At 46.1% G+C, this 27,418-nt stretch overlaps 1 protein-coding gene across 2 annotated transcripts; it reads right to left on the reverse strand.

Annotated features, from left to right (window-relative positions):
• On the reverse strand, positions 1-27,418 carry midn (midnolin). 2 transcript variants are annotated; one of them, XM_079657669.1, is made up of 8 exons: positions 26,962-27,418; positions 25,128-25,356; positions 23,417-23,504; positions 23,177-23,239; positions 13,737-14,267; positions 11,464-11,686; positions 10,913-11,236; positions 1-3,567 (listed from the first exon to the last, which is right to left on the reverse strand). In XM_079657669.1, exons 2-8 carry the CDS (start codon positions 25,346-25,348, stop codon positions 3,305-3,307), a joined length of 1,713 nt encoding a protein of 570 aa, XP_079513795.1. In that variant the 5' UTR covers positions 25,349-25,356; positions 26,962-27,418; the 3' UTR covers positions 1-3,304. The 2 variants fall into 2 exon arrangements, with proteins under 2 accessions (XP_079513795.1, XP_079513796.1); XM_079657670.1 differs by lacking the exon at positions 26,962-27,418 and having other exon boundaries at positions 25,128-25,895.

Consider the following 27,418-nt stretch of genomic DNA (forward strand, 5'->3'; position numbering starts at 1 on the left):
TGACATACTCATTTTGTTTTTTATTTATTTATTACCTAAAAAAAGAAAATGTTCTATCACAAGTCACACTGAAATGTATTGCTTAAGAAAAAAAAAATATATTCATATATTTTTTCATTTTTAAATTGTTTTCATTTTTTATCTTTTTTTTTTCTTTTTTCCAGAAACACGTTTTGTTTCCATTATATTCCACCAAAAAAACAAAAGTTTTTTTTGGGCACAAGCATCAGCTGCTGCTATGTCCCGACAACCTTCTCCCCAGCTTTTTAAAAAATGCACAAAGAAATACATAATTCACAGTTACCATTTTGGTTTCATAAATTAATACAGTCACACATGTGCTACACCGGTCTAGAGCTAGAACATTGTAAATTGTATTCTTGAATCCTGTTATTTTCAATAGTTGGCTACAAGAAAGAACAGGCAACTCAAATGACGTGATCAGAATTCCACCAACATACGGTTTTTTATCCTCTCTGTATGCTTTTGTCATCTTTTTTGTTTTGTTTCATCTTTTTGAGTTTCACACAGAAGTGAGGCACACACAGACTATATTTCATACATATACAAAACAAACTTAAATACAATTTGGGAGGGGCAAGGGATAAATGGTCCTTTTAATAATGTTGTATCCTAGGAAACAGGAAGTGCATGTAGTCTGGAGTCCTCAGAGGACTTTTTTTATTCAGGGTTGTTTCCTGCCATCTAAGTACTGTGGTGTAAACTTCCTCAGTTAACATAAGTTAAACAGATTTGTAGCCTTTTGCAGCTTGTTGGTGGGAGGACTGAGTATAGAGGGATGTGAGGTTAGGACAACGGAGACCAACAAGCATGGCAACGCAATGAAGAAACGGGATGAAGGCCATGTTTGAGGAACAACACCAACTTTTGAATAGTTTTTGTTTCACTCAAACAAGCTTTACCCCTTACATCTACAACTCTCATGGCTGTGAATACTACAGTCCTGTGTACCAACCAATGAAAACAAGCTTAAATCTGACACTGACACAGCAAGGGCAACATTTTAAGGCACAGAAGCCTTGACATAATAGAGACTCCACCAGCTAAAAGCACTAAACAACAGATGCCCAGTGTCCTCAGTGACAAAAATGGCGCCTTGATGACAACAAGTCCGACAATGATGCACACAGAAAGTTTAAAAACCAAAAGGAAAAAACATTCCCGCCCCCATTGTCCCCAAGTGTCTCATTTTTTTAGTGAAAGGTAAGGCCACTTAAAAAAAAGATGAGGTTCACCAAAAAGGTAATCTCTCACTGCAATCTGTGGGAGTGCAATTGTGGTAGGGTGGTCCATCGATCAGACAGACAGACAGACAAAGAGACAGACCGGATGTTTCTCTGGGGTTTTGACGGACAGCACTGAGAATCCGCTGGTCTGTTAGTTCCCTGCCAGAGAACGTCCACACGAGCCTCGGTTGGCGTTCAGTTTGGGAGAAGGGGAGGTGGCTAGAAAGTTTGTCTGGGTCCTTGAGAGTCATGGGGGGTAAAACCAGCGCTCAGGGAGAGGGGCAAGAGTCAGCTGCTCTTTGCTCATCATCATCATCATCATCATCTTCATTGTCTCACAACAGGAATGTTCAGTGCTGAGCAAGATGAGAGTCCACACTTAACTTCATCTGTTTTGGTTTTGCGTTTGTAATACTTAAGCAGGACACTGTTGTTCTAACATTGAAAAATTGAAAATTACAAAAACCTAACCAACAAAAGCAGCAGTTTATTTTTCTTCACAATTTCATGCATGTTGTTAACCTTCATTCCCACAGCACCAGTTTTTTTTTCTTCCATCAATAGAAAAAAGATCAGTGTAATTCACACTGCATGCAAATAAAAGTCACTTTTTCCTTTTTTTTTATCTGAAGTCCTAATGTGTAGCAGCAAAATTGTGAAAGGCCTAACCTGATATGTTAACAGATGAACTGGTGGAGGCACTAGATCATGATGCTGGATACAGAGCCCACTTCTTTTCCCTCTTTTGCCAATAAAAAGATATTATGAGGACTTGTGGTACAGCAACAGAATTTGATGTTTCGGGATTTAAATGAGTGACCAATGCATTCACCGCAGCTGATCTTTGATTTTGAGAAACTATGGGGGGGACAACTTGGACAAAAACATAGGGTATTCTAAATCAATTTACACTAAAGTCACACGTACACACACACCCTCATAAACCTTTGCCAATTGTCACATTTATGTACACAAACAGTTACAAAGTGGGCTGGATGAAATGTATCTTTCAGTATAATTTGTTCTAAGTAGACGACTATAATTTCTGAATGAGCTAATGAATGATTAAATTGATGTGTTTGTTGGCAATTCAACAACTTGACTAAAGCCACAAAGGGCTGCTGTTTTTTGAAAACAGCAGATAGGAGAAATAAAAAATAGATTTTTTCCATATACATTTTAAAGATTTTTAAATCCTCTAAAGCACTTTCTGTTAATATTAATTTATTTAGTTTTCTCATTAATCATTCCTATCGATACCCTATGTCACTGAGGTTGATATCAATACTTCCATATTCATTTCTTTTATCGATTTCAGGCCCCACCTCCGCCTCCTTGCACACTTTGACCAGCTGTTATAAATCAAGAAAATGTGCAAATCAACAACTACTTTGAACTGTTATATGAAAACCTGAATGCTTTGTGAACAATGCTACATATTTTTTGTTTATAAAATATAATAATATGTTTCAAAATGAAAAAAAAAAAAAAGGTTTAATCACCCCATAACAGGTAAAAAGTAGACTGGTTGGTGAGTTTTGAGATCAATAAGAATGCCCTTTGGAACAATCCATAGTTTGGCAGTTCTGCCATCGAGGAAACACTGAGGCCTCCGGTGCTCCTGTTAGTTAGTCCAGTGTGGATCTCTTCATTGCTGTCCAGAGTGCGCTTCAAAAAACAAAACGTAGAAACAAAAATCAGAAAAATACCCCCACCTAAAACCACCACCACCACCACCACCCACTGAATTCTGCTATGCTCAAGTACAGATATGGTCTGTAATCACACCTTAAAAAGTCTTGTACAATGTTAAGTCCAGTAGTTGCCTGTCCAAATCCACGAATCAAAAGAAAGTTCTCTTGTGGTTTTCACAAGGTCAACTTTGAAGGACCGGATGGGATTAAAGTACGCAGGGAGCTTTATATTTCATCTGACGTCAGCTTTCCGCACAGTTCTGTGGCACCTCCTGCCAATCCAATCCATCAAAATATATCTCTAAGTAAATCCCAAGCAATGCTTTGCGAATCTTTTCCCCAGCGTGTGGGATCAGACGCTTTTCAGGCCATGACGAACTCAGTCTTCAAGTCGGCTTTTACGTCGGGCTTCCACACGGAGTCGTCAAAGTCCAGGTCCATGGAGCCCTCGCTGGAGATGCTGCTGTTGCTGTTGCTGCGTCCCGCCTTCCGGTTGGGCAGCCACTGATATGGCGCGCTCTGGTCCCGCCTGGCCTTCCTGCGCAGGTGCTTCTGCTGCATCAACAGCTGCAGGCGCTCCACCTTGCAGCGAGTTGCGCGATTCTCAGTCTGACGAATACGGTCACCTGGACAAAGGAAGGGGAAAGATTGTCAGTCAGGTATTTCTATGTACACTGAGCATAATTAACAAAAAAAATGTTTTAAGGACATTTATATGTGCTTCAGTGTGTGTGTTCCTAGCAGGCAGCAGATAAAGCAACACATCCTTGACATTCCCTTGGCTCTGATACACACAATGTAGAATTTCGTGCCTAACCTCCCCCACTGAGCATCATTAGCCCCCTCAGTGCCATTTCATCCCCTTGTCGCTGAGTGGGAAGACCTTCAGACAAAGAATCTCCTTGAGAACCAATAGCAGGGCCAAAACATGCAAACACAAGCCGGAGAGGACAAATACGAATAGCTGCCTATCATATCTGCGCACATAATTGCAGATGACATGCCTCAGTGACTGGATGTGCTGCTAAGTGCATTTCTAGCTGTTGATGTGCCTATAGGAGAATCATGTCTCAAGGGAGACGCCTCGCATTGCACTGCGAATGCTTTCCTACAGTGCACGAGTCAAGCCTAATTCCATTTATACTTATATTCGGGGGCTCGGAAGGAAGGAGAAGGCAACCACAATCTATTAGCCAGCACCATTAGTATCTGTCTGGGAATTAAATAATTAAATAATGGGCTAGAATGTCAATAAACCGAGGCACAGCGACCATCTCTGCCTCTGCTGCACACCAGAACACACACAAACACACACACTGACACTCAAATCCTCGTTGGAGCACATGATGTATTCACACACAAAAATATACACAATGTGTAGACTCCTGCACGCATACACACACACACACACACACAGCTGCACACGCTCACAGGTGCACGCAGGCACAAACACAGCAACAGCAGCAACAGCCGCAGTAGCTTTTAACGTGGATCGATGGCAAATTAAAAAGACCTATTGATTAAACCTTAGCTCTAGTGCAGCCATCCATCTCGGGCCCAGGACAACGCTATTGGCTTTCAATAGAAAATGCAAGCGAATGGAAATTGTAAGCGGAGAGAGGGACGGGGAGAGATTGGGTTTTTTCTGCTATTTTCTTTTCTTTATTATAGCTATAGCTTCCCACTCTCAGCTCATTGACGCAACACCCCCCACCCCGTTCATTCTCTCTTTTTACCCCCACCCCGTTCATTCTCTCTTTTTACCCCCACTCCTTTCACCCCCCTCTCTCCTCCTTTGCCCTCCCCCAGCTCTTGCCCCATGTCTCCCCAGAGACAGCTAGGTGGGGCAGTGTGAAGAACGGGAAGCAGGAGGCGAGAGGAGAGAGGGTGGGGGGGAGTTGGGGGTCGGGCCGGCGATGTGGGCTAAGGAATTCCTCCCTCAGGGGCGAGGGGGATAGAAAGAGAAAAAAAAGGACGGAGGGAGGGAGAGGGTGGAGGGCAAAGGATCAGCCGTAGGTGGCAGTTTTCCGAATCGATTGTGCCCTCCTCTGCTCTTCCCCCCCATCGGAATGAATTCCGGACTCTGTGTGGGCTTAAATGTACCTCTTTCCCTCATTTGCTTATCGGATCGAGCAGTGCAGAGCCTTTTTTTCCAGCAATAAATATTCACCAGTGTCTGGCAGTGCATACTAAAGAACCAAACTGCCATCAAGCAGCCTTGATGCTGCTTTTTGAGAGAAGAGAGGAAGTGAAGAGTGACACCGAGTTGACAGAAAATAATACTTCTTCACATGACACTCACTACACACAGACCGGGTTTTTCCACTTCCTGCCAATGTGTTATGACCTGATACAAACGTATGTGTGTGCATCCAGATGTCTTGTTCGTTGTATGTGAGGGCAGCCTGTCATCTCTTGAGAACAGGGGGTGTACCAAAGGGGGGGGGGGGTTCTCCTACTTTAGAGCCATTGTTCCGCTGCCTCAGCTCCATGTGACATCCACACACGCTGCCGCAAGGCTTTGTTCCCCCTGCGGTCCTCCTTCTTCCCCTTATTCCCCTGCTCTCTCCAGCTACAAGCCAAACCACCCCTCAGCTGTGTCGAAATATGTCAATGCACAATGAAATGGCACAAAGCCAAAACATGCCTACTTACAAAATCTGTTTGTCTGGTACAGTTTGCCTTCACACTGTCTCAGTTTGAATTAGCTCTTTATCTCATCAGGGTCGTCCACTCAATCTTGCTTTGCAAAGAGGTTCATTTACCAGGACAACTCACCAATAAATGAGGCACAAACACACCATTAAGGGAACTTTTCTTTTGAGAATGTGGAGCTACACTAAACTTGGTGTGTTTGTGTGTGTGTGTGTGTGTGGTCATTCATCAGCATCACTTCCGAAGCCCTGGGCGGCTGGACCGGACACAGCTGGCCACAAGGATCTCCAGACTATGTTTATGATGGTAGGACTATTATTAGGGCTGGCCAAGAAGGACAGAGTACACACACCCAAGAAGGACAGACTACACACAAACACACACACACACACACACACACACACACACACACACACACACACACACACACACACACACACACACACACACACACACACACACACACACACACACACACACACACACACACACACACACACACACACACACACACACACACACACACACACACACACACACACACACACACACACACACACACACACACACACACACACACACACACACACACACACACACACACACACACACACACACACACACACACACACACACACACACACACACACACACACACACACACACACGCCCAAATTGGATGCAGAGACTACATTTTGATGAAAGTGCAATAACCTTGGAGGACCCAGAGAGAGTAAGAGACAGGGAATGAGAGGAGGAAATCCATGTCCGATATACAACCCAGATGTTTTCCAGGAAACACTCGGTGGAAGAAATCAAACAGCTGACAGGTCAAGGGTACAGAGAGGAAGGAAAGAGCAGTCTACCCATTTCCTCCTCTCCTTTTAACCACTCCCCTTAATGTCAATCACACCAAATCTCCATCCTGAACTCTCCTCTGTGAAGACTTTGACACAGCGCCTGTAAATACTCTGATCGCTGCAGAGAAAGCCAAATAAAAACAGAGAGAGAGGGGGAAAGAAGGGGTGATCTATGAATAATCGATGCGTCAGTCAGTTTTCCTTGCCTTTGAGCCCGGCCCAGCAACACAGCAAGGACTGAGATAGGGAGCACAGGGTAGGGGGGGAGGAGTGGGTGTGTGTAGGAGAAGCAGAGGATGGAGCTAGAGAGAAAGGGAGGAGGGCTGCAGTGTGCAGGACGCACAGGGAGATTAAAGGAGCTTCTCCTTTTATTGATTGTATAAAGATTGGCCTTCATTTGCAGTTGTCTTAGTGTTGTTGTTTGTTTGTTTGCCTTGATAAGTCTTGTGATCTTGCAGAGAGAACATTGTGTTTGCTCAGCATCTAGGGAACCGGGGGAGAGAGGGAGGCGTGGACAGAGGGGAAGAGGTAGTGAAAGGGAGAGAGGAAGATCAGGACAGAACATCACAATGCCGCAAAGTCAGCTTTTGTTTCCTCCAATGTTGCCAAGTCTCCATTTGATGGTTTATTGATATGGGCAAAACTAATATTGTGGTCATTATCAGTATTATCTACATATTGGTACGTGACAATATCGACAGTTACATTCGCTGGAGAACATCTGTGGTCCAGAGGTGAAGGGGTTTAGTAAGTAGTAGTTCCACAGTGCGTGATCTAAATGCATGAGTTGGGTAAAGACAGAAAACTGATGGATCTAAAACCATCAAATCATGGCGGGTTCAATGCAAACAGGTGAACAACTCTATTTTTCTACTCTATCTATTTCACACCAACGCGGTTCCCGTTCTAGCTCCGTGCTAGTGATCTTCTAGTTCGGAATCGGTTTTTCTTTTCAGCCCCAGTTTTGTTCACACCGCCCAGAGCCCGACTGGTGCTACCACGGCTGCGTCATGACGTCACCGTTTACGTCGCTGATTTTCTCCCCAACGGCGTCGGGCCGATGATGGTGTTGCTTTTAATCATACGAAGCCAGATAAAATGAAATAACTACTTCTCAACCCTTATACTTTTCTCCAGAGTGCCGTGATTCATTGTTTATTAATGTGTTTCAGCTGCATTTACCGACCGCTGCAGTGCTGCCCGCTGTTCGGCATCACAACGCTGTTATTAAAGTTTATCTCGTATAAAATGGGTGATGTTAGCATAGCAACAGCTAAACTGACTATCTTGACTGCTTGTTGCTATCCTATAGTTGCATAAACCGTTTTCTACGCCGGCACACTTTACCGGCGTATTTTTGATTATGATTCTACTTGTGATGGTCGGACATGAAAACCTGTGCAGCCCATGTATTGATAGCTGCTATAATACAAAATAAAACGTCTGCCTGACTTTATAAAGAGTTTTTTTTTTTTAACAAGTGTGTAGTTGCGTTCTAGTCACTTTGGTCAGCGCTACTGCTTGTTACAACTTTCATTTGCCGTACTCGCCATAAACTGTTATTGCTCAGGTTGAGCATTATGAACATTTTGACAGCCAGCGAAAGGGCATTGACAGCCCTGCAGGGACAAAAGCTCTTCAATGACTTTTAGACTTAATTTGCATTCCCTCTCTCTCCCTCTCCTTGTCGACAAGGAAAGGGCACCTGATGTGCTTGGCTGGCTTTGCTAGATAGCTCTGTGCTGCGGTGTGTCGCCGGGGTGTTCACGGAGCTACCGGTGCACGTGGGTGTGTCGCGGCAAACCCCAGTGTGGAGAACTCGGCCTCAGCCAAGCAGGACAACGTTTCATATACAGGACTCAATGAGGCCGTAGGATCTTTCCCTGCGTCTCCCTAGTTCTCCCATCTCCCTCCTCCTTCCCCCGTCCCCGCCGGCAGAAGCTAACATGACCTGACAAATCTAAAGAGGAGAGGAAGGGATGTGGAAGGGGGTGCCGGAGAAGCTTTCAGAGCTAACTTTGCCCCTGCGTTGCCCCTCTCTGTGTTGAACTAAGGCAGCTGCAGTGGGAGTGGGACTAAAAGCCAGCCCTATAATCCAATAGCCCTCCCCATCTCTGACCCACAATGGCTCAGCCTGGTGCCCTGTATGCAGCCCCTGCCCCTGGCCCCTGCACAATGGGTTTGGCTGAGCAGGGGGCTGAAGGACCAGAGGGGGGTGCCGGGGAGGTCCTCCCTACTCAGTAAAGGAATTTAGCTAACAATCAGCCTGCCAGGCCACGCTAAAGCCCTCCTGTTCAAATCCAACTCGAGACTTCGGCTGACAAATCCCCTAACTCAGCAAAGCCCATGAAACCAAGCAAGTAGACGTTAACCAGGAATTTGTCGGCCAGTGTGTGTGTGTGAGTAAGTTCAAGCTTTTTATTTACGCTCGTCTTCTCCCCCTCGCACATGAACTTGCAGCGGAAAGGGTAAAGGCTCCCAGGAGACGGCCTAGCTATGTGACATTTTCGAGAAGCCGTTTCAACCCGAGTTTGACCGCACACACACATTTAGGCATATGAGAAGCGTGGGTTCTTCCTATAGCTCAATGAAGACAGGTTTCTGTGAAGCAGAGTTAAGCCGCGGTGTTAAGTCCAGTAAGTCCTCCATCAGGTATCGGCTGATAAGAGCGATTAGTCATCGGCTTGCGCAGGACACCATGTGGACGGGATAGGCAAGCAGCCTCTGTCCACGCAGACACAACGACACACTCTTTGTCTCAGTGAGCTTAAGTGTGTTTGGTTGAACGGGTTACTCATTCACTTTCTGGAAGTGAACACTGCGGGCAGGAAGTTGGACGTAGGCAGTTAAGTGGGAAAAAGGACATTAGAGAGGCTATTACTTCAGCCATTCTTTCTTTCTTTTTACTGCCCTTGGTTAATCAGTGGGCTGATGGACAGGATATAAACACCCATATGATGAATGGGGGCTTAGTGTTGTGGTTTTAGACTCTTCCACGTCCTCCTCTCCCTGCCCTCAGCCTTACAAAGCAAATTATTTTCGGAGCTGCATTTCAGAATGAAATCTGTCTATTAAAAGGCCAAATGAACACAGACATTGTATTGATGCACAACACAGACATGGAAAGAGAGGGAGGAAGACACAGAGAGATGGATTTTTCAGACAAGGCTGTTTTTGGACAGCAAATGGGGGAAACAGCGGCGTGGGCTGCTGAGTGGAGACGAAGAGAGATGACATGAGTGGGAGAAGAGGGGAAGAGCCGGGTGGGGGGGCAATATGTAGGTGGTGGCAGTGAAGGAAAGGTCTTCCCTGAGTTAGCTAAATAAGCCTGTGTTATTCCAACTGTTCACTGAACACTTGTAAGGGTACCCAGGGTGACGCACAGGAATACAGGACATTCCCGGTCTATCTGTATTCAGCTGAAACTAAAACACTCTACTGTTTGCATCTGAAGGTCACGACACCAGGGACAACGCTCGATCACGACAATAGAAATGTATGTGCTTGCTTTAAGAAACAAAAGAAAACATTAAACATTAATCCCTGTACTGCAGGACCCCTCCCTACCAGACCATTCAACAAAATCTACCAGCAGCTCACCAAAGGCTAGCTCGATTTCCTTGACAGGAGATAAGGAGGCGGCAGAGGACAATGCTGTTTCTCTCAGCACAGCCAGGCTAACCTTACAACAGTGACTGAATCTTATCAGCTCTGGACATCTGTCTGACACTCCACATCCTGTGTCTCTGCAAGGAAAGGAGGTTTTAAAACACTAAAACTCAGACCCTAGATGGTATCATCTGCACTACAGCACCTACCCAGCCCTTGGGCACGGGTATGCCTGGGTTTGTCTGGCCCCAGCCCGTACGTGTCCCAGCGGCAGACCTGTTTTAAAAAAGGCAGGTAAAATCACCAAAAGCCTAATCTAAATCTAAACATAGCCCAGCCCAGGCTTGAAGGGGTAAACCTACTCCGCTTCCTGACAAGTGAAGCCTGACTGAACAGGTTTGGAGAAGCTTGTGTTGCATTACTAAGGAGACCCCCCCCCCCCTCTCTTTCCCCCTCTGCTACAAAACCCAGGAGAGATGTATATATGACTGTGTTTGTTCTTTAATCTGACTGTTCTGTTCTTGCTTTGTCAGTGTTTTAAAGATGAAAAAACTTGCTTGAACAAGGAGGACAAAATAATCCCAACAGAAATGATAGCTAAACCATGTGAGCGATGGGAATAGAGACAGAAAGTATAACGATTATTCTTCACTAGGGTACAATGAAAGAGAAAAACTAAGTAAAATGACAAATTCTAGATTGAAGTCATTTCACACACACACAGGAACAACTGCAGGACCATCTGCCTCAAGGGATGCACAATCATTCCATGTGTGTGTGAGTGTGTTTCTGTTGATTTTCTGACATGTTTGCATGAGCAGTGGGAGTGTGGTGTGGAGTCACTTACCAGGGGGTTTGCACATGCGGATCTGGCTCTGGCACTGCACCAGCGGATGAAGAGTAGCAGGAGGGCTGATGGGGATGCTGGCGGGCACAGAGGTAGCTTTGGCAGGGAGGCCCGTCATGCCAGCAACCTGGGGGGAAGGAGGCGGCGAGGGGGAGGGTGTGGTGGGCGAACCACACCCGGTCTGGTAGCGGAGCTGGGTGAGGGAGGGGGGCATGCCCTGGTAGTGGCGCGTGGCGCTCAGGAGGTCGTTGAGGATCTGCAGGATGGTACCAATATCTCGTCTGGGACGCCCAGTGCTGTCCTGGCAGTTAGGGTGCAAAGTGCCTGAGAGAGGGAGGAAGATAAAGGGTTACAAGAGATTCGTTTTTAATTTAAAAAAAAACCAAAAGTTGAAGATTTTAAGGCAAAAAACCCGGAGGGGAATGACAGAGGAGAATGTGTTATTGTGAAGTATGCAGGTTTAATAAAAGAGGCTTTCAGCTGGATCTCACTGTGCGCAGGGTTTTTGGATAAAGCAGCAATAAATCTAAATGGAAGCTCAGTGTCCTCACCTGAAAAGGTCCCTGAGAAGACTCCGGGAGCGTGGTTGACAAAGCTCTCAATGATGGCGCCCGGTTTACGGGAGCGTGTTGAGGCACTGCTGCCACTGCTGCTGCCGCTGGGGCTGTTGGGAGTGTTTGCGATGTTGGGGCTGTTTGGGCTGCTTGGGCTGCTTGGGCTGTTTGGGATGTTGGGACTGTTGGGGCTGTTGGAGCTTTTGGGGCTGCAGTTAGCCTGGAAGAAAAAAATATAAATAGCATAAAGTGAGGCTCAGAGCATAGAGAAGCAGTGTAAAAAGAACCCATTGGTACAGTCACATCCTGTACTTTACATAAGCAGTTCATCAAATTACATTCATGCCTATCCTGTGAGCTGTTTCTTCTGACTTATAAGGTATAGGATATAAGCTCTGTCCTGAGGAGACCTTCATGGGTTCAATGGCGCATTTCCACTACAGCGCGGAGCTCGCTTTAAGCGTGCCGTGCCGGGCCCGTTTTTTGGTTGCGTTTCCACTCGGCGTAGTTCGTACTATTTCACAGTTTTTCTGGCCCCATAAAATTAAGGTTCTTTCCGGGCCAACAACCAGGCTGAGTCGGGCTGAGTTTGCTAAACTAGAGAGAATCGCTGGCAAGGGGGCTGCAACTACAACAAAATGAACATATTTGACCGTGATTTAATTGTAATACACGTTTCAAAATAATGCCGAAATAACAACATACTGATACCGGTTAGTAAACACCATGAATTAATGCTTTGACAAGTCTGCAGACAGACGGCCGGCGAAAAACCTTTTAAAATGCGTGTTGTCTAAATGGAGATCGGCTAAGCTAACGCAGTATACGCTCCGACCGTCCACACTCACAACAACGGCCTAAAGACATAAATAAACCAGCGACTGTATTCGCCATGACACAGACAGTCTGTGGTTTGTAATTGTTTCACTTTTGCCTAGTTTCTAAACAGATCTGAGGAGCTGTGAGCTTGAGTGCTAACAGCTAACGGCTGATGTTGTTTTTCGGTGGTTCTCATTTGAAGATAACGTCACGGCTCCGCCTACACTGCGTTACTATAGTGCCCCAGCTACTAAACTGTAATGGAAACGCAGCATAAAGTGAGCCTGTCCTAACAAGGCCTAGCCATACCGAGCGAGGCCCTGTAATGGAAATGCGCCATTAGTGACCTTTACATTAGGATGTACACTATTTGCACAATGTTAGTAGCCTATGCTATGCTGGTTGATATAGGAAACCACGGAAAGCAGGAAACCTGAGCTTTCGACCTATAGCCCTAAAAAAAAGCGAGGATATCTTGTTACCTCAAACCTGAGAAAGAGCAAAAATAATCAACCCTGTTCCTTCACCTTAGCTCAACTTCATGTCATCACTCAACTGACATGTGAACGTTAATTTGAAACCCAGCAAGGGTCTCTGTTTTTGTGTGTGTTACGCATGTGAAAGCCTAATGAGGAATAGCCATTTCCGTTTTCCTCCCTAATAAACTGGCCTGTGTTTCTGTTTTTCTTGTTGTGAACCATCTCTCCCACAAAGTCCACTGACATCTGGTTCTTATTTGCTTTCCATAGGCTGGAGCTCGGGGGAGGTGGAGAAAGTATAAACAGCAAATTTGGTTGTTGGAGACGGGTAAGTAAGTGTGTTTGTTCGAGCGTCTGGCTAGCTGTTCTTGGAGTTATTCAAAGTTAAACAAAGGGTTTCAAAGGTTGGTGATCAATGGCAGACAACACTGAGGTCAAGGATGATTAGTCTTCCCATAAAAAACTATGATTATGACTATCGACTATGATCGTTAAATCTGCCTCTGTTTGAATCTCTGTCTCTCAAGCTGTTCCTCTTCCCCCCTTTTCCCGTACATCTCATTGGGTCATAGGGATGCTGTGCCCGTCCTAGCGTGTGTGTGTTGTCCTTTTTGTGTGCATTTGGGAATGCAGATTGCACTCCAGTGATGACTAAGTGCACTGTGGTTTGGACACACACACACACACACCACGCGCAAACCTTTTCCAGACCCGAGTAAACCACGGGTTCACCTTCATGAGATCCCACTAATCTAATCAATTAAATGGAGGATGATTTAGTTGTGTGCATGGCCCTCGGGTCAAATAGCCATAACCTACCTCCTCCATTGTTCATTCATTACAGGGCTAAGTGCCTTTGATGACATCAGCTGTGTCAGAGTTAAGCTTTCCCACCACTTTATTTGTAGAAGAGTATATTATTGTGAGATGTTGCATGCTTGGAAGTTGACTGACAATGTTTTTGGAACTTACTTCAGGGCAGAGGATCGGGGCTACAGGGCTGGCCTGGCCCACGTCGGGGCTGGGTTGGCTTGAGGAAGGCTGTTGGTAGTGGTGGTGGTGACTATGGGGATGGGCTGGAGAGCGGAAATGACCTCCAGGGATGTTTGACGGACGAGGGGAGTGGGCTTGAGGGGGGGGAGTAGGGGGGCTACAGTGAGTGGAGGAGACCGACTGGTGGTACATGGGCGGGATGGGCTGGTTGTGTGTGGAGGGCAGCGGGACGGATGGGGAGACTGGGGAAGAGGGGGGAGGCTGGGCCAAGTGGGGGCTGGGATGTGGATGATGCTGGTGGGAGTGCGGGTGGGGGTGGGGAACACGAGGCTGCCCGGTGGGCTGTCCCATTGCGGCGGTGTCGGAGTTGCTCCGGGTGATGACGTGTCTGTGCTGGAGCTGGGGGCCGCCGGACTGCTGCGCCGCCAACTGGAGCTGCACGAACATCATGTGATCCCCGACACGCAGCGCCAGGGTGAGGGGGGAGCGGCCGGACAGGAAGTCACTGACCTGCAGGTAGACAAAAGAGAATTTGAGTTAAGTTCATCCGCTTTTACAGGAAAGGTCACCAACACAGCATTGCCAAGTGCCACAAAATAACATTTCAAAACATTCATGTTTAATTTGCGCAATGGCATTGCAAATTCAGTCTGCATCCAGATTGTGTACTTAAAGCCAAAGCATATTGACTTCCTCTTTTATAAATGAACAATCCGCGCCATGGTTGGCAGTTGAAATGCACAAAACAGAGCTTTGAGCTCCCCCTCTCACAGAGACACCGACACACCACATTAGCCCATAATGAAATCAATCACTATTCTGTAACACTGGCCTATTTACATCTGTGGGGAGCAGTGGATGAGGAGACCTATTGGAAAAACACACAAATAGCACCCACTCTCGCTCGCCTCCCACTGCCCCTCAGTCCCTTCTTAGTCAGCAGTGTCATTCAACTCGGAGACAGAGGCCACCCTTCTGTCTGGCCCGGGGCCTGAAAAATCAGTCCCACGTCCAGGAAATACACCCCGCCTGCCTCTCAAACACAGAATAGCCGATTGTCCGCGGCGGATCTGGAAGGGCTGCCCATTTCTGGAGCTCTGGCAACAACTAATAAGAGCCAAGTGTGGAGGCCTTCGCTGTCCCACCCGTGGCCCGGATGGACACACAAACACACAGGATAGCAGAGTTGTCACGACTTGGCCGGAGGATTCACACCAAACAACAAAAGTTCTCTTGTCCCCCTGGCGCATGCCTGTGGCTCTGTTGCTGTGCATTGCTACTCTCTGCTTAAGCCTGTGCATGTGTAAGAGTGTTTATTCTCTTATGAGAGTCATATGGGGGTCAGAAAGCTTCTTTGGGTCTTGAAGACTCAGCATGACATCCCAGGTCTCCCCAAATAGAAGCAAACTGAACCAGAGTGGCAAATACAAAGTGACGCCTCTGTCCAAAAAGGTTTCAACAACCCATAGTGCCTTTCAGTCCCCAGAGACTCACGAGGGAGGGGGAAACAGGAAGACCGGAGCAGCAGTGCAAAGCTACACAAGGGGGTGAGAGAGCACAAAGAGGACGGGAGATGGAGAAGGAATAATGACAAAGCTGAGAAAACAACTAATAGAGACACACATACAAAGACGTCAAACAAGAGCAGAGGTCTCACTCCCCCTAGACCCTGCGGCCTTTGGAGTGTGCTTGTGAGAGGCTGGCCTGTAGTTAACCCTGTGAATCACCAGGCTCTGCCCTCCATCACTTCTCTCCCTTTTCTTTTGCTTATTTATTTCTCTATCGACCGCTGCCTCTCTGTTGCCAGGGTGACCTTTGCACGTTGGTATTGACATGGTGTGGAAGAGAAGATCGAGGGAGAGGAAAGGCAGGTGATCGGACGAGGGGGGCTGGGGTGATCTGATGGCTGCTTTTCAACATGTAAATAATCAAAAGCTAAAGAGGCCGGGATCAGCATAAAGGATGTTGCAGGATAAACAGGAAATCAGTGTTAAGTCAGCCACTAATGGCCTGTTGATGGTCCAGTTCACACCCATTATCCCCCTGTATTGGTGAGACAATAAACTCAGCAGAACGGGACAGGAAGTGAGGAGGAGAACAAGGGCAGGGTGCTACCTGAGACAGCTCTAAGAAACTCTGTGCACAAAGACTAAGACAAGATGTATGGTTGTGTCTGTTTGAGGTCTCGAGGGGAGGAGGACCCCCAAAAGTGGGTGTGGGGGAGAGAAAGAAGGAGAAAAGGGAGGGGGTGGTAGGGATGCTGACTGTGTCTGTGACTGACAGCTGTCAAATAATGAGTCGGCAGTTTGCAAATCCGAGACACACACAAACGAACATGGTTACAAAGTCAGAGGCCCTGAGGGAGACCTTCAAGCCAGTGTTTAGTTAAAAGGAGGGAGAAATACTGCAGGGGCACCCCTGGGAAGTGAGTGTATATTTGTCTATGGTTCTGTTTCTACAATCTGACTGTGTCAACGTCCAGTTCACGCCTGGCATCAGAGTCTGCTTTATGTTACCGCCTCTAATTGGATTTCACCTTCATGCTAACGTTTGATTTTAACAGTGAAGAAACTGTTTGGGCACTTTTACAATTGTTATTTTGAGGTGGCTTGTAAACACTGTGTAGGAGTATCTTCTCATACACAGGGTGGACATATTTGTGTTCACCCTGTGGAGATACTGTATGTTGAATCCTGCGGAGAATTCTTCCTTTTTCCTATGAAGCAATCATCTAAGATACCATTTAATGTCAAGTCTGAACAGGGCCTTTGCTTCATCCCTATTTTCCTGTGTGTGTGTGAGAGAGAGAAAGTGAGAGAAGAAGGCCGACAGTGAGTGACAGCAGGAGAAACAGAGGAGGCTTGATTACTCTTATAATGACTGGTGTGGATTATTCAAAACCACCAAGATAAAATGCACTCCTACTGAGTTCCCAACACCACATGGCAGGCTACAAATTAGCCGGCGAGAGAAGCAGGCTTTCTTATGGCCGTCTGTGCTGGTTTGTGTTTGAGACAGAAGACAGAGAAGGAGGGGAGGGCCCCACTTTTGTTGTGTTAAGGCAGACAGAGAGAAACCAGCCATTCATTGTTCTCTTTCTGACGCAGCAGAGGCTATGCAAAGAGAAGAGGAGCTCATGCCTGAAGGACAAGGTGTGTTTGGCTGAAAACAGACATTTGATAGACACTGCCATGACGAAGTGACATGCAGGTGTTGATAAAGAGCTGTTCCACTTAATTACTTCTCTCACAACTGACCCCAGAGCAGGCGCCATCAACCATTTTGTTTTAGTTGTCCAGGAGGTTGTTTAGCAGAAGGCTTTGCTTGCTATGCAGTGATGGGGGCGAATATGATAAGGGGTGGGGGGGGGGGGGGGAGATAGAGGAGGAAAAAAGGGGGTGCATGGCCTGAGTGAGGAAGGGAGAAAGGATGGTGAGGGGGGGATGGGGGCGATGGGGGTAGGGTGTCAGAGTGGTGGTGGGTGATGAAATATTCAGTGAGAGTGTGCCTCTGGCTCCTTCCCTCTTTTTTTTCTTTCGACATCTCTGGCTGACAGTTTTATTTATTGGGGTCCCTGTGGTTCAAGGAACTCATTTGCAGTCGTTCTTCCTTTGCACACTAAGCGAACTAAGGGAGGGAGATAAGGAGTGAGGAAGGAAGAGAGAGGCTGAGGGAGGGGGAGAGGGAGAGGGAAAGATAGAGCGCTGGCAGCACTGAGCTGACATTCATGAACAACTGAGCAGCTTTGTGCCAGAGAAAAGAGGATAGAGGATGGGGGGCGGGACAGGAGGGTGGAGAGAGAGAGGGAAGCCGTGAGAGGGAGAGACGCCAATCTGGTTCCAACACAGCAGCTCACCTGTCCAACCGCCAGGTGAAGAGCAGCTTCAAAAGTCTGCTTATTAACAGCTCCTCAAAGGGGGGGGGGGGGGGGCTCTTCAAAGGCCCTATTAGAAAGATAGGGGTCTGTAATACTGCTTGATATAGAACAGCAAGCGAGGACCAGCTGGTCATCGCTGGATTTGATCGTCTGATTGAAGAGAGAGATGGGAATGGCAAAGTCCACGATGATCAGGTTTCATGCTCAAGCCACTCCTGCTCCTGCTGCTGCTGCTGCTGCTGCTGCTGTGCCAACAAGTGACCAGCTACACATTCACATGCTCACTCAAGCTTCTCAGCTCACAGCCCTGATGCATTAGCTCCAATTTAAAGCAAGCAACAGCAAAGAAGTCCTCGTTTTCACTTGTTTGCCTGCTCTCACTCCACCGAATGCCTTTAATAACTTCCAATGAATACAATGTAGGAGATGCAGAAGAGGAAATGGGTGAGGAAAGAATGGCCACTATGGCGTTCCTCAGTATGTTTTTGTATGACTTATTGGATCGACTTGGGTATTCTGACCCCTGCCTCTCAGTTACACCAGCAGCATATGTCTAATTGACTTCATTAGCCTTGGTGGTGGCTCTCAGATGTGACATTCCTGGCCTCCGTCCTCCCACACAGTCGCCCCAGTAGTCACGATGCCGGCAACTTGAATCTCAAAAGCTCAGCATAGCCAGGGAATGGAAAGAAATGACTGTCACGACTCAAATATGGAGAAATAATACTCCCCTGGCCGCTGAACGAGCAAACACACAGGCATTAAACATAGACGTTGCCACACACACACACACACACATCTACACAATAGGACAATTAAATCCTCTGCAAAATCCATCTATCCCTTGATTGCCCGACAACACACCTTGATTCCCTCCACCCAGCCCAGCAGCCCCCTCCCACAGTGCGTTTAAGCATCACAAAGGGGATTACACAGGTGCAAAAACACTTCGTGATCTGGTTATTAATGCAATTTTCAAGCCCAGGATTTACATGAAGAGGGAGTGAATAGACCTTTAGATCAGCATTGTCTTGTATTCCATACACGGGTTGATTTACACATCCAGCAACAAATTAATTTCTGTAGCTTTCATTTAGGTAACAAAAAAACAAATTACCATTCCAAAGAGCAAAGACTCCCTCTCTCTTATACGGCATGCATATAAAAAGCCTTCATTTCAACAGCGCTGGGAAGGAGGAGGGAGCTGCATGCTTAAAAAGGGGAAGCTCTGCTCATATTGACCGACATACTGACTCAAGTCATTTTTCAATTCCTTGCACTCCTAAATCCTCAATACAATTACTCTCCAATGATTTCCAGTAGTGTCAATCCTGCTGATTAACTAGCATCTAGATAAAGGTGGTCTACAGGGCTGGAAAAAGAAACATATTGACCATCTGCATTGAGCCGTTTCACACACACACACACACACACACACACACACACACACACACACACACACACACACACACACACACACACACACACACACACACACACACACACACACACACACACACACACACACACACACACACACACACACACACACACACACACACACACACACACACACACACACACACACACACACACACACACACACACACACACACACACACACACACACACACACACACACACACACACACACACACACACCATAATCTGCCGTTTCTAGTGGTAAGCCAAATGTTGATTTCCTTTCTTCCATTAGATTCTCGCCTTTCAACTGTGGGTTATCCAAGCATATGAGCTCATCCTCCCCATTACCTCCGACCTACAGAACCTGCACACATGCATCGACTCGACATGTTACAGAATAACTTGTGAAAAGCTCTCCCTTTCTTTTCCCTCCTGAGGGAGACTGAGTGTGAAGAAATGAGGTGAGGGTGACCCAGGGGTGACTCCTGTAAGGTCCTACTTTTTTTCTCATCTGCCCGCTTCCAGACACAATGACAAAACGGTGCCATATTGTTGCCTGTCGTACCTAGATGAAGAATAGGAGGAGGGGAGTGGATGAGGAGAGGAGGTGCTTGTCGGCGGGAGTAAGAAAAGTAGAGCAGATACGTAACGGCGTATTCCGCGGGGACATATGGGATGGCAACACACAGCCTCCTCCCAAAGCAATCTGTGTTAGTGTTCAAGGCAGAATTTGTCAATCTGCAGCCCACTGAGCCTCGCTCCGGCTTGAGATTGATTTTGAAAACCTGTATGCACCACTGTAGCTGCACTCAATTGGGTATAGCTGACGCCGATGGATGTATGAAGGATAAAAGGGGTTTGTGGGGGAGAAACAAACCTAAAGGGTGACCCTCAATCATTGTTGTGTGTTTGATGGTTTGTCAGCTGGGCAGGTTTGGTGCTCATGCTTTAAGACAGGAACAAAGAGGTGGTTGCATGGGGGAAGGGTAACGGGGGGATGGTAAGGGTGATGCCTGCCTGCCTGGTTGGCTTTTATACTAACATCAATGTGCATCAATGAGCAAATAGTCCCTGTGTGCTAAGAGGGACACATAATCCTTTTTCTTTCTGTCAAATACAGAGATCAATAGATGGAGAGCTGATGTCACTGTCTACACGGCCAGAAAATCATGAATATTGCTTTCATTTCCTTTTCACTGCTTGTCTTCTGCATATACATTCATTTTACTACCGGGATCAGACATTTTCTCATTCTCTGAACTCAATCCTCAATCCTCTTAAATATATCCTTTCAACTCTGGTGTGTGTGTCCATCCGTCTGTGCATCACTGTATATGTAAGCTGAACACACAGCCTCTATTTAGCAGACAGAATGAGAGGAGAGTAGTGCAGGCAACTGTATTTTGATGGGTTGCAAGGGGGCAGTGGCTTAACAGCTTAGATGTCATGCACAAAGTGTAGTGAGATGACAGAGGAGGAATTAAGGCAGGCTGGGATTGTCCTTGCTGAAGAAGTCAGCCATCACGGTCAAATAGAAGCAGCTAGCCGGACTTGCAGACCACAGCACATTTAAATCATAGGGCCCTAGGAGAGCTGTTAAGCAGAAACAAGAGAGGGAGAAGGAGGAAAAGGGGGGGACGTAGCGAAGGGAAAAAAAATCCCATTTCGATAATTGCCGGGGCTCCATTTCCATAAAACATTTTCTATCTTACTTGCTCCACAAAAGTCTGAAACAGCCCTGCAAGCTGTCATGTTCTGCTTGGTTGGTTGGCTAGCTAGCTGCGAACTCCCCCAGAATCCTGATAAAGGATTGGGCAGAAGGCGATCTGCTTAGCCCTGTCTTACTTACACACACACACACACACACACACACACACACACACACACACACACACACACACACACACACACACACACACACACACACACACACACACACACACACACACACACACACACACACACACACACACACACACACACACACACACACACACACACACACACACACACACACACACACACACACACACACACACACACACACACACACACACACACACACACACACACACACACACACACACACACACACACACACACACACACACACACACACACACACACACACACACACACACACACACACACACACACACACACACACACACACTTCCTGGCAAAAACACCCGATCTGGAAGTGAGACCTCACACATGAAGAAAATGAAGGTGGGTGGAGGGGGTGAGGGGTTCATACCCGCTTCTTCCAAGTACTGCCTCAACCGCCCAACATCTCCCACAGGCTATTTTTGGGTGTATGGGCATATCAGTTATCATGTCAGACACTTTTAAGAGCTAAGTGCATTGATTGATTTTTGATAGCCCCAGAGTTAGGGGGGGGGGGGGAGAGGAAATGAAGGAAAGCTTTTGTATTCCTATTTTCTAATCTTACTCAGATCCTTAATCTCTCTGCAATCTATATCAGTCATTCCGCTTCATGAATTATAAAAAGGAATCAATTTCTCTGGATAAAAAACACACTAAAGCAGCTTTGTGCCTTTTTTTTAACCTTTACCCTGCTTTCCGCCTTGCCCTGCCCTTCATTCTCTCCATCCCCACTGCAACATTACAATTAATATCCCATAAATTTGGTTGCAACAGTAATGCACTGTCAGAAATTCATAGGAAATAGCAAGAATGTGACTCATGATGAATCACACCTTAATATGAAGACCCCAGCAAGAAAGGCAAAGTGAGAAATATCCTCTGCCTCTGGTGAAAATGACGTTCACTTGTGGCTGCCCAGCAAAGGTGTACTAAATGGTGGCCAAGGCTTGATTCCAGCCCATTACCACTCTGAAACTCTGACACACACAAACACACACACACCCACCCGCCCACCCAGTAACGGCCCCACGTTCACTTAGACACACCTACACATATGCAATCATCTGCTGTCAGTGCTACGAGGCACATGCTGAGTTCACACACACGCAACAAGGCCAGGATTTCCTCCAGAAAATGATCAGCGAAAATGAAGCCATACCAAACCACACTATCTCCTATCAGCCAACTTCCTCTGATACAACATTCAACTTAATATATAGTACAATTCCTTGGACAAATGCATCATTCATTTCACAATCTTGTGCTGTTTTGACATGAGTTGTCAGCGCATCACTGGTGCACTTACGTACATCTCAGTGTTGCCCAAAGCTACAAAAGGAAGTGGTGTGAGTCAGTCAGTCAGCTGCAGAGTGCTTCATACGTCACACTGTTGCCTATGTGCATTCAGCCTTATCGCCTCACTCACGCTCTCTCTGCGGCCAGCACTGAGTACTCTCTGCCTTTTTGTCTTTACTCTCACTATTGATCATTTCTGTGAGTCATGCCAAACTGACTCAAATGCATACTGTATTTCAGCAGAGCCGTTTCACTGTAAGTAGAGAGAGCAGGCCCCACTCAGGCTATATGTAAGAACTGGGCTTCCAGGAACCCTGTGCTAATACTGAGAGAAGGCTGTCATCTGATGATCCAGCACTATGTTTATGAGCGAGTGTGACTACACTCAATCTCAATGCAGCCACAGCGAACTTCCTGGAAACTTGCCTCTGCATGTGTGTGAGAATGTGTGTTAGAGCATGAAATACAGGAGGAGTGGAGAGAGATTACAGATAAAGATATAAACAGAGAGGTGCAAGTGAGTGTTGTGTGCTGGTCCTCTCAGCAGCTTACAAATAAGCCTTTCTTGTGTGGTGTCCGCCCCGGCTTCCTGCAGCGGCGTGCACACACATACACACACGCTATCACAGATGTTACTAGGATACAAGGGGTGTTGCTGCTTATTATATCCTAACAGCTCACACTGGATGTCTAGCTTGGCTTGGCTTGTTTAAGAGGCTGAGATTAGACAAGCAAAGAGGCTTGTGCTTGTGCAGCCTGCTCATCTCGTCTCTTCCTCTCAGTCCCTGTGTTGTTCTGGACTTAACCAAAGCTACAAACTACCATATCCCATGCAAACACACAAGGCTTAAAAGCTCTCTCTAGATTGCAACCATGGTAGGATACTAAATGTTCAACATTATTGCAGTATCAACACATAGAAACATTCTCTTACCTGAGTTTCAGTTAGACTCTCCAGGGCTTGCATTACGGACTGTTCGGGTCTTGATGCTTGAGACTGCAGAGAGAGGAAAATAATTTAAAATTCATTAAAAAATAAATCAATTATAATAAACCAAATATGAGAAGACATAAATTATGTAAAGTAATACATATGCAAAACTGTTCCTTTACTTTATTTGTTGTTGATATGAGGAGTGCAAACTAAATAAAATCACAGCCATGTGAGCCTTACCATTAATCCTGCTTCGACGGTTGGTACAAGTGTTAACTTGCTCCCATCAGAGATACCTAGATCTTGGAGTTTGCCTGAACTTAGTCGCCTGCAGGGTTAGAGAGAGCATGATAATTAGATGGGCTGACAATATCTTCTCTCTTCAGACACACAAATAGCCTTCAGACAGGGGGGAAGACAGAATCCAAAACTAGTTTGGAAAAGAGCCGTGGGTAAAAAGCTCCATGAAAGAGAAGTATTGATTGGGCTGTCATATTTCAATTTCGAGTATAGTGGAGCTTGACAACCTCTCGCAGTGCATATCTGGCCCCACTGCCACTTGCCTAAGTGGAGGTAAGTATTTTCTTTTGCCATTTTGAGTTGTACAAATGAGGAGCAGAAACTATGAAACCAGAATCCTTTAAGAGCTATGAGAAAAGATAAACAGCACGACGTGCAGCTATTATTGACATTGCAAGTCTATTGTTCTTTATTGAGCTGTATTATGATGGCTTTCTCTGTGATTTTGAAGAAAGCAGATACGTAATACATTCCCAGGGCTTCACTATTTAATGTTGGTGCAGAGCAGGAATGTGTGCTCCACGATGGAGGAAATAGTATTTTCTTGCAGGTCACGAAGCACCAACACCACACACGTCTGACTGACTGCCTCGATTAGTTTAGTGAAGGTTTTTTAGGACAGCCCGCTGTACATGCATGACCCAAATCTCACCCCATGCAACTGAACAAAGACCCTCAGCAAAGATGTGCTGTAAGTCTAGGAACAGGGGGGGATTGAAAAGGCGGTTTCAGGTTTTAAAGGATGATGTGATTTATTGGGTGATTACAATGGGTGGGATGGTAAGGGGTCTGAAAAACAATGCCGACTGTTTGCATGTACTAAAGCCCACCTCTCTTTTTTTGCATAACACCACCTGCACTGTTGTCATCTAATTTAACCTGAGCATGGTTCATTTGGGAACCGCCTAATACTGTATGTTTTGGTACATTCTGAATGATAAAGGGTTTGCCTCAGCATGCAGTGCCTTCCTGTGCTATTATCAGCAGCCCATGAGTTTCTGCTTCCAAAGCTACCAGCTATTACCATGTAACACTTATATTTACACCCAAGAACAGGATACACCCACCTCCCATTGTACAGTAACAAGTCAACTGTAAACAATACATTGTATTGCATGTGCCTGTGCTGCAGCAGAGTAAATAAATTACAGACTAGCAAGTCACTTAACTCATTAATGTTTAACATGTTTGATTCCCTCAACATTAGTAATTCAGTCAAGCTTCAGTATTTATAATGAAGGAGGCATGAATCAATGCAAGTCTGCAGATCGCCTCGTCGATACTGTTCCAGTGACCGGTGCGTCCCGTATGCGTAATTCCAATACTGTGCGTCCCGATGGTCAGTGGTTTTCCTTGAATGTATTGATGACCAAAAGCAGCCAAGGTTGTCTCTGAGGCCCCCATGAGCTCGGCCACGCATAAATCCGAAGTATAGATTAAAGCATACCACTGCAGGCCCGGGGGTGTACGCACTTAAACTCGGTTTACTCGCATTATAAACTGCGGATAACAATGTGCCTCATGATGTCAGCGTTTACTACCGCTACACACTCGGGACACAAGTGTAAATGTTAAGACTATTAAGAACCATGCATAAAAAGGGTACCATTTTTAGAGTAAAGACATTCTATTATATGTCCGATTTACTCACGTTTCTTTGTGCAGCAGAGCGAGTCTCTCTCTTGGTACTTTGAGTCTTTGCGACAGCCTCCTCTTCAGTCCATCCACGGTCTCCTCCTGGGGCAGGGACAGTTCGAAGCGTGTGCCGGTGGTGGAGTGGATGTACAGATTCATGGAGGGCTCAGTCGGGACGGCCTCGCAGGACGAAGCCCCGCGGCTGGTGCAGCTCCGGGCGCTGGGGTGCTGGTCCATCCGATAACCTGTAGTCAGGGAGGGGGAGACAAGACGAGCAGAGCCGGGTATGAAGCGGGTGAGGAGAAGAAGGGTGACGCAGATCCTCCGCTCCGACTACCGTCCCTTGTTCTGCTCGCAAATCAAAGGCAGCATTCAGGGAGCTTTCTCTCTTTCTTTCACTCGCTCTCCAAGAGTCACAATAAAACCCGGTCCGTATTCTCTCTCGTCGGTATCATGAGAATATTTCCAAAGGAAAGTCTACTACATATGCTTTTCTCTTTGTTTGATCGTTTTCTTTGTTGCAAGCAAAAGTCTTATATGCTACAGAGATGTGTAAATGCCAGGCAGAAACGCAAGTATGTTGTCAGCAAAAACACGCCACGGTTACCTTTAAAACTAAAACTAGGAGGACTAGTAAAAAAGAATATAAATCCCTCGCGGTGTTTTGTCTGCTTTTACAAGCTTTGTATGAGAAAACAAACGGTCCGTGTTCTGCAAAGCCTCATATGGTTAGTTGTGAGAGGCTCTTCGCTGCGCACTCCTACCCACCGCAGCTCCAGTGAAATATCGACAATGAACAGTCACAAAGTATCCCACTTCCACCATCGATAAAATACGCAGACAGACCAGCCAATCACAGTAGAGCTAGTTCAGGACGCTGCGAATTTCATCCAATAGAGAGACGAGATTCACACCCACGTGGAGGGCAGGCGAGTTTATGCCATTCATAATAAATTACAGGATAGAACAAAATATGAGACCATACCACGGCAGCATATCGCAACACTATTAAGTGATACGTACATGCAAATTAAACATTGGACAGAGTTTTCCGTACAGAAAGTAGAGTGCCATATTATTAGGCCAAATATGCCACTAACTGTTTCAAAAAGTACATGTAAAGGCTAATGTCCAAATATGAAAAATGACATGATTATTCTGCATGTTTCAACATACCATACACATTTGCCACAAGCTCATGTCTTCCATTTTGATATGGCCAGATGACAAAACTGAGCAAAGAAACCAACACTTGCACGCAAAGAGGGACAAATAGGACCATGCAGGTATTTAGTTCACCTCCACGTATTCTTCCAAAACAGGGCTTTAACATAACAAAGAAAATACTCGGTCGCCACCCAGTGGTCAAGGAATAAACTTTACCAATCAAAACTTACAAGTGATTCATACTTTAGACTTTTTGCAATGGTAGAGTTTTGCAAGACCTGCTATAAATATGAATTTATTTGGGTTGCTCTTGGCTCAATCATAAAGAGTAATTATGAAACTCTTCGCATGGCTGTCACTATAATTTATCAGGTTTCTAATTTGTTTCGAAAAAGACAACAGCAGCAACGACTTGCTGTCAGGTACTAATTATAATTTACAGTAACAGTGACATTCTTGTGTCGTCGATACTGGCTTTATTAAGTTAATCATGTCCACAGCATTTACATGGAAGGTGGCTCATCCAATCACTTGACAACATGCTTTTATCGATCCGCGATTGACTGCTTCTCTCAAATCAATTTCTCAACCCACCAACACAATGGGCTACTGCCTGCGTCAAACTTGTCGACATTACAGATTACATGCATAAAATGAAAGACTTCACATTGAAGTGTACTCACCAACTATCTTGGCGAAAACTTTAAAGCTTCGCGTTACAGTGTGTTGTGTTCCAGTATGTTCCCCCAGCTTTGGAATGTAAAATAAACCCAAACAGAGGTAAAACTCCAAACTCCTGAATATCCACAAGGTTTTCCTCAGTAATTCTCCGGTAGGCTCTTCAGTGTGCCTCGTTGTACGCAGCGGACCGGGAGACTTCGGACCAATAGAGGTTGCAGTAATGTCCTGTGATGCCTCGGAGTGTAGTTAGTACACCGGCGTCTTCCTTGGTAATGAGCACAGTCGGGAAGGTGAGACACTTCTTAGCACACACTTGTCGGATAGGGGTGGAGAGAAGTGTTCTCTGTATGTCAGCATGTGTTTTAAGGTGGCCTCGCTTTGCAGTAACCGCCTCTAATTCCCAACGTGTTCCCGTCGTTGGGAAAGAATGTGCCTACGCAAAGCTCCAACAGATAAAGA

The sequence above is a fragment of the Notothenia rossii genome (assembly GCF_949606895.1).
Source record: "Notothenia rossii genome assembly, chromosome: 1".
Taxonomy (NCBI): Eukaryota; Metazoa; Chordata; class Actinopteri; order Perciformes; family Nototheniidae; genus Notothenia; species Notothenia rossii.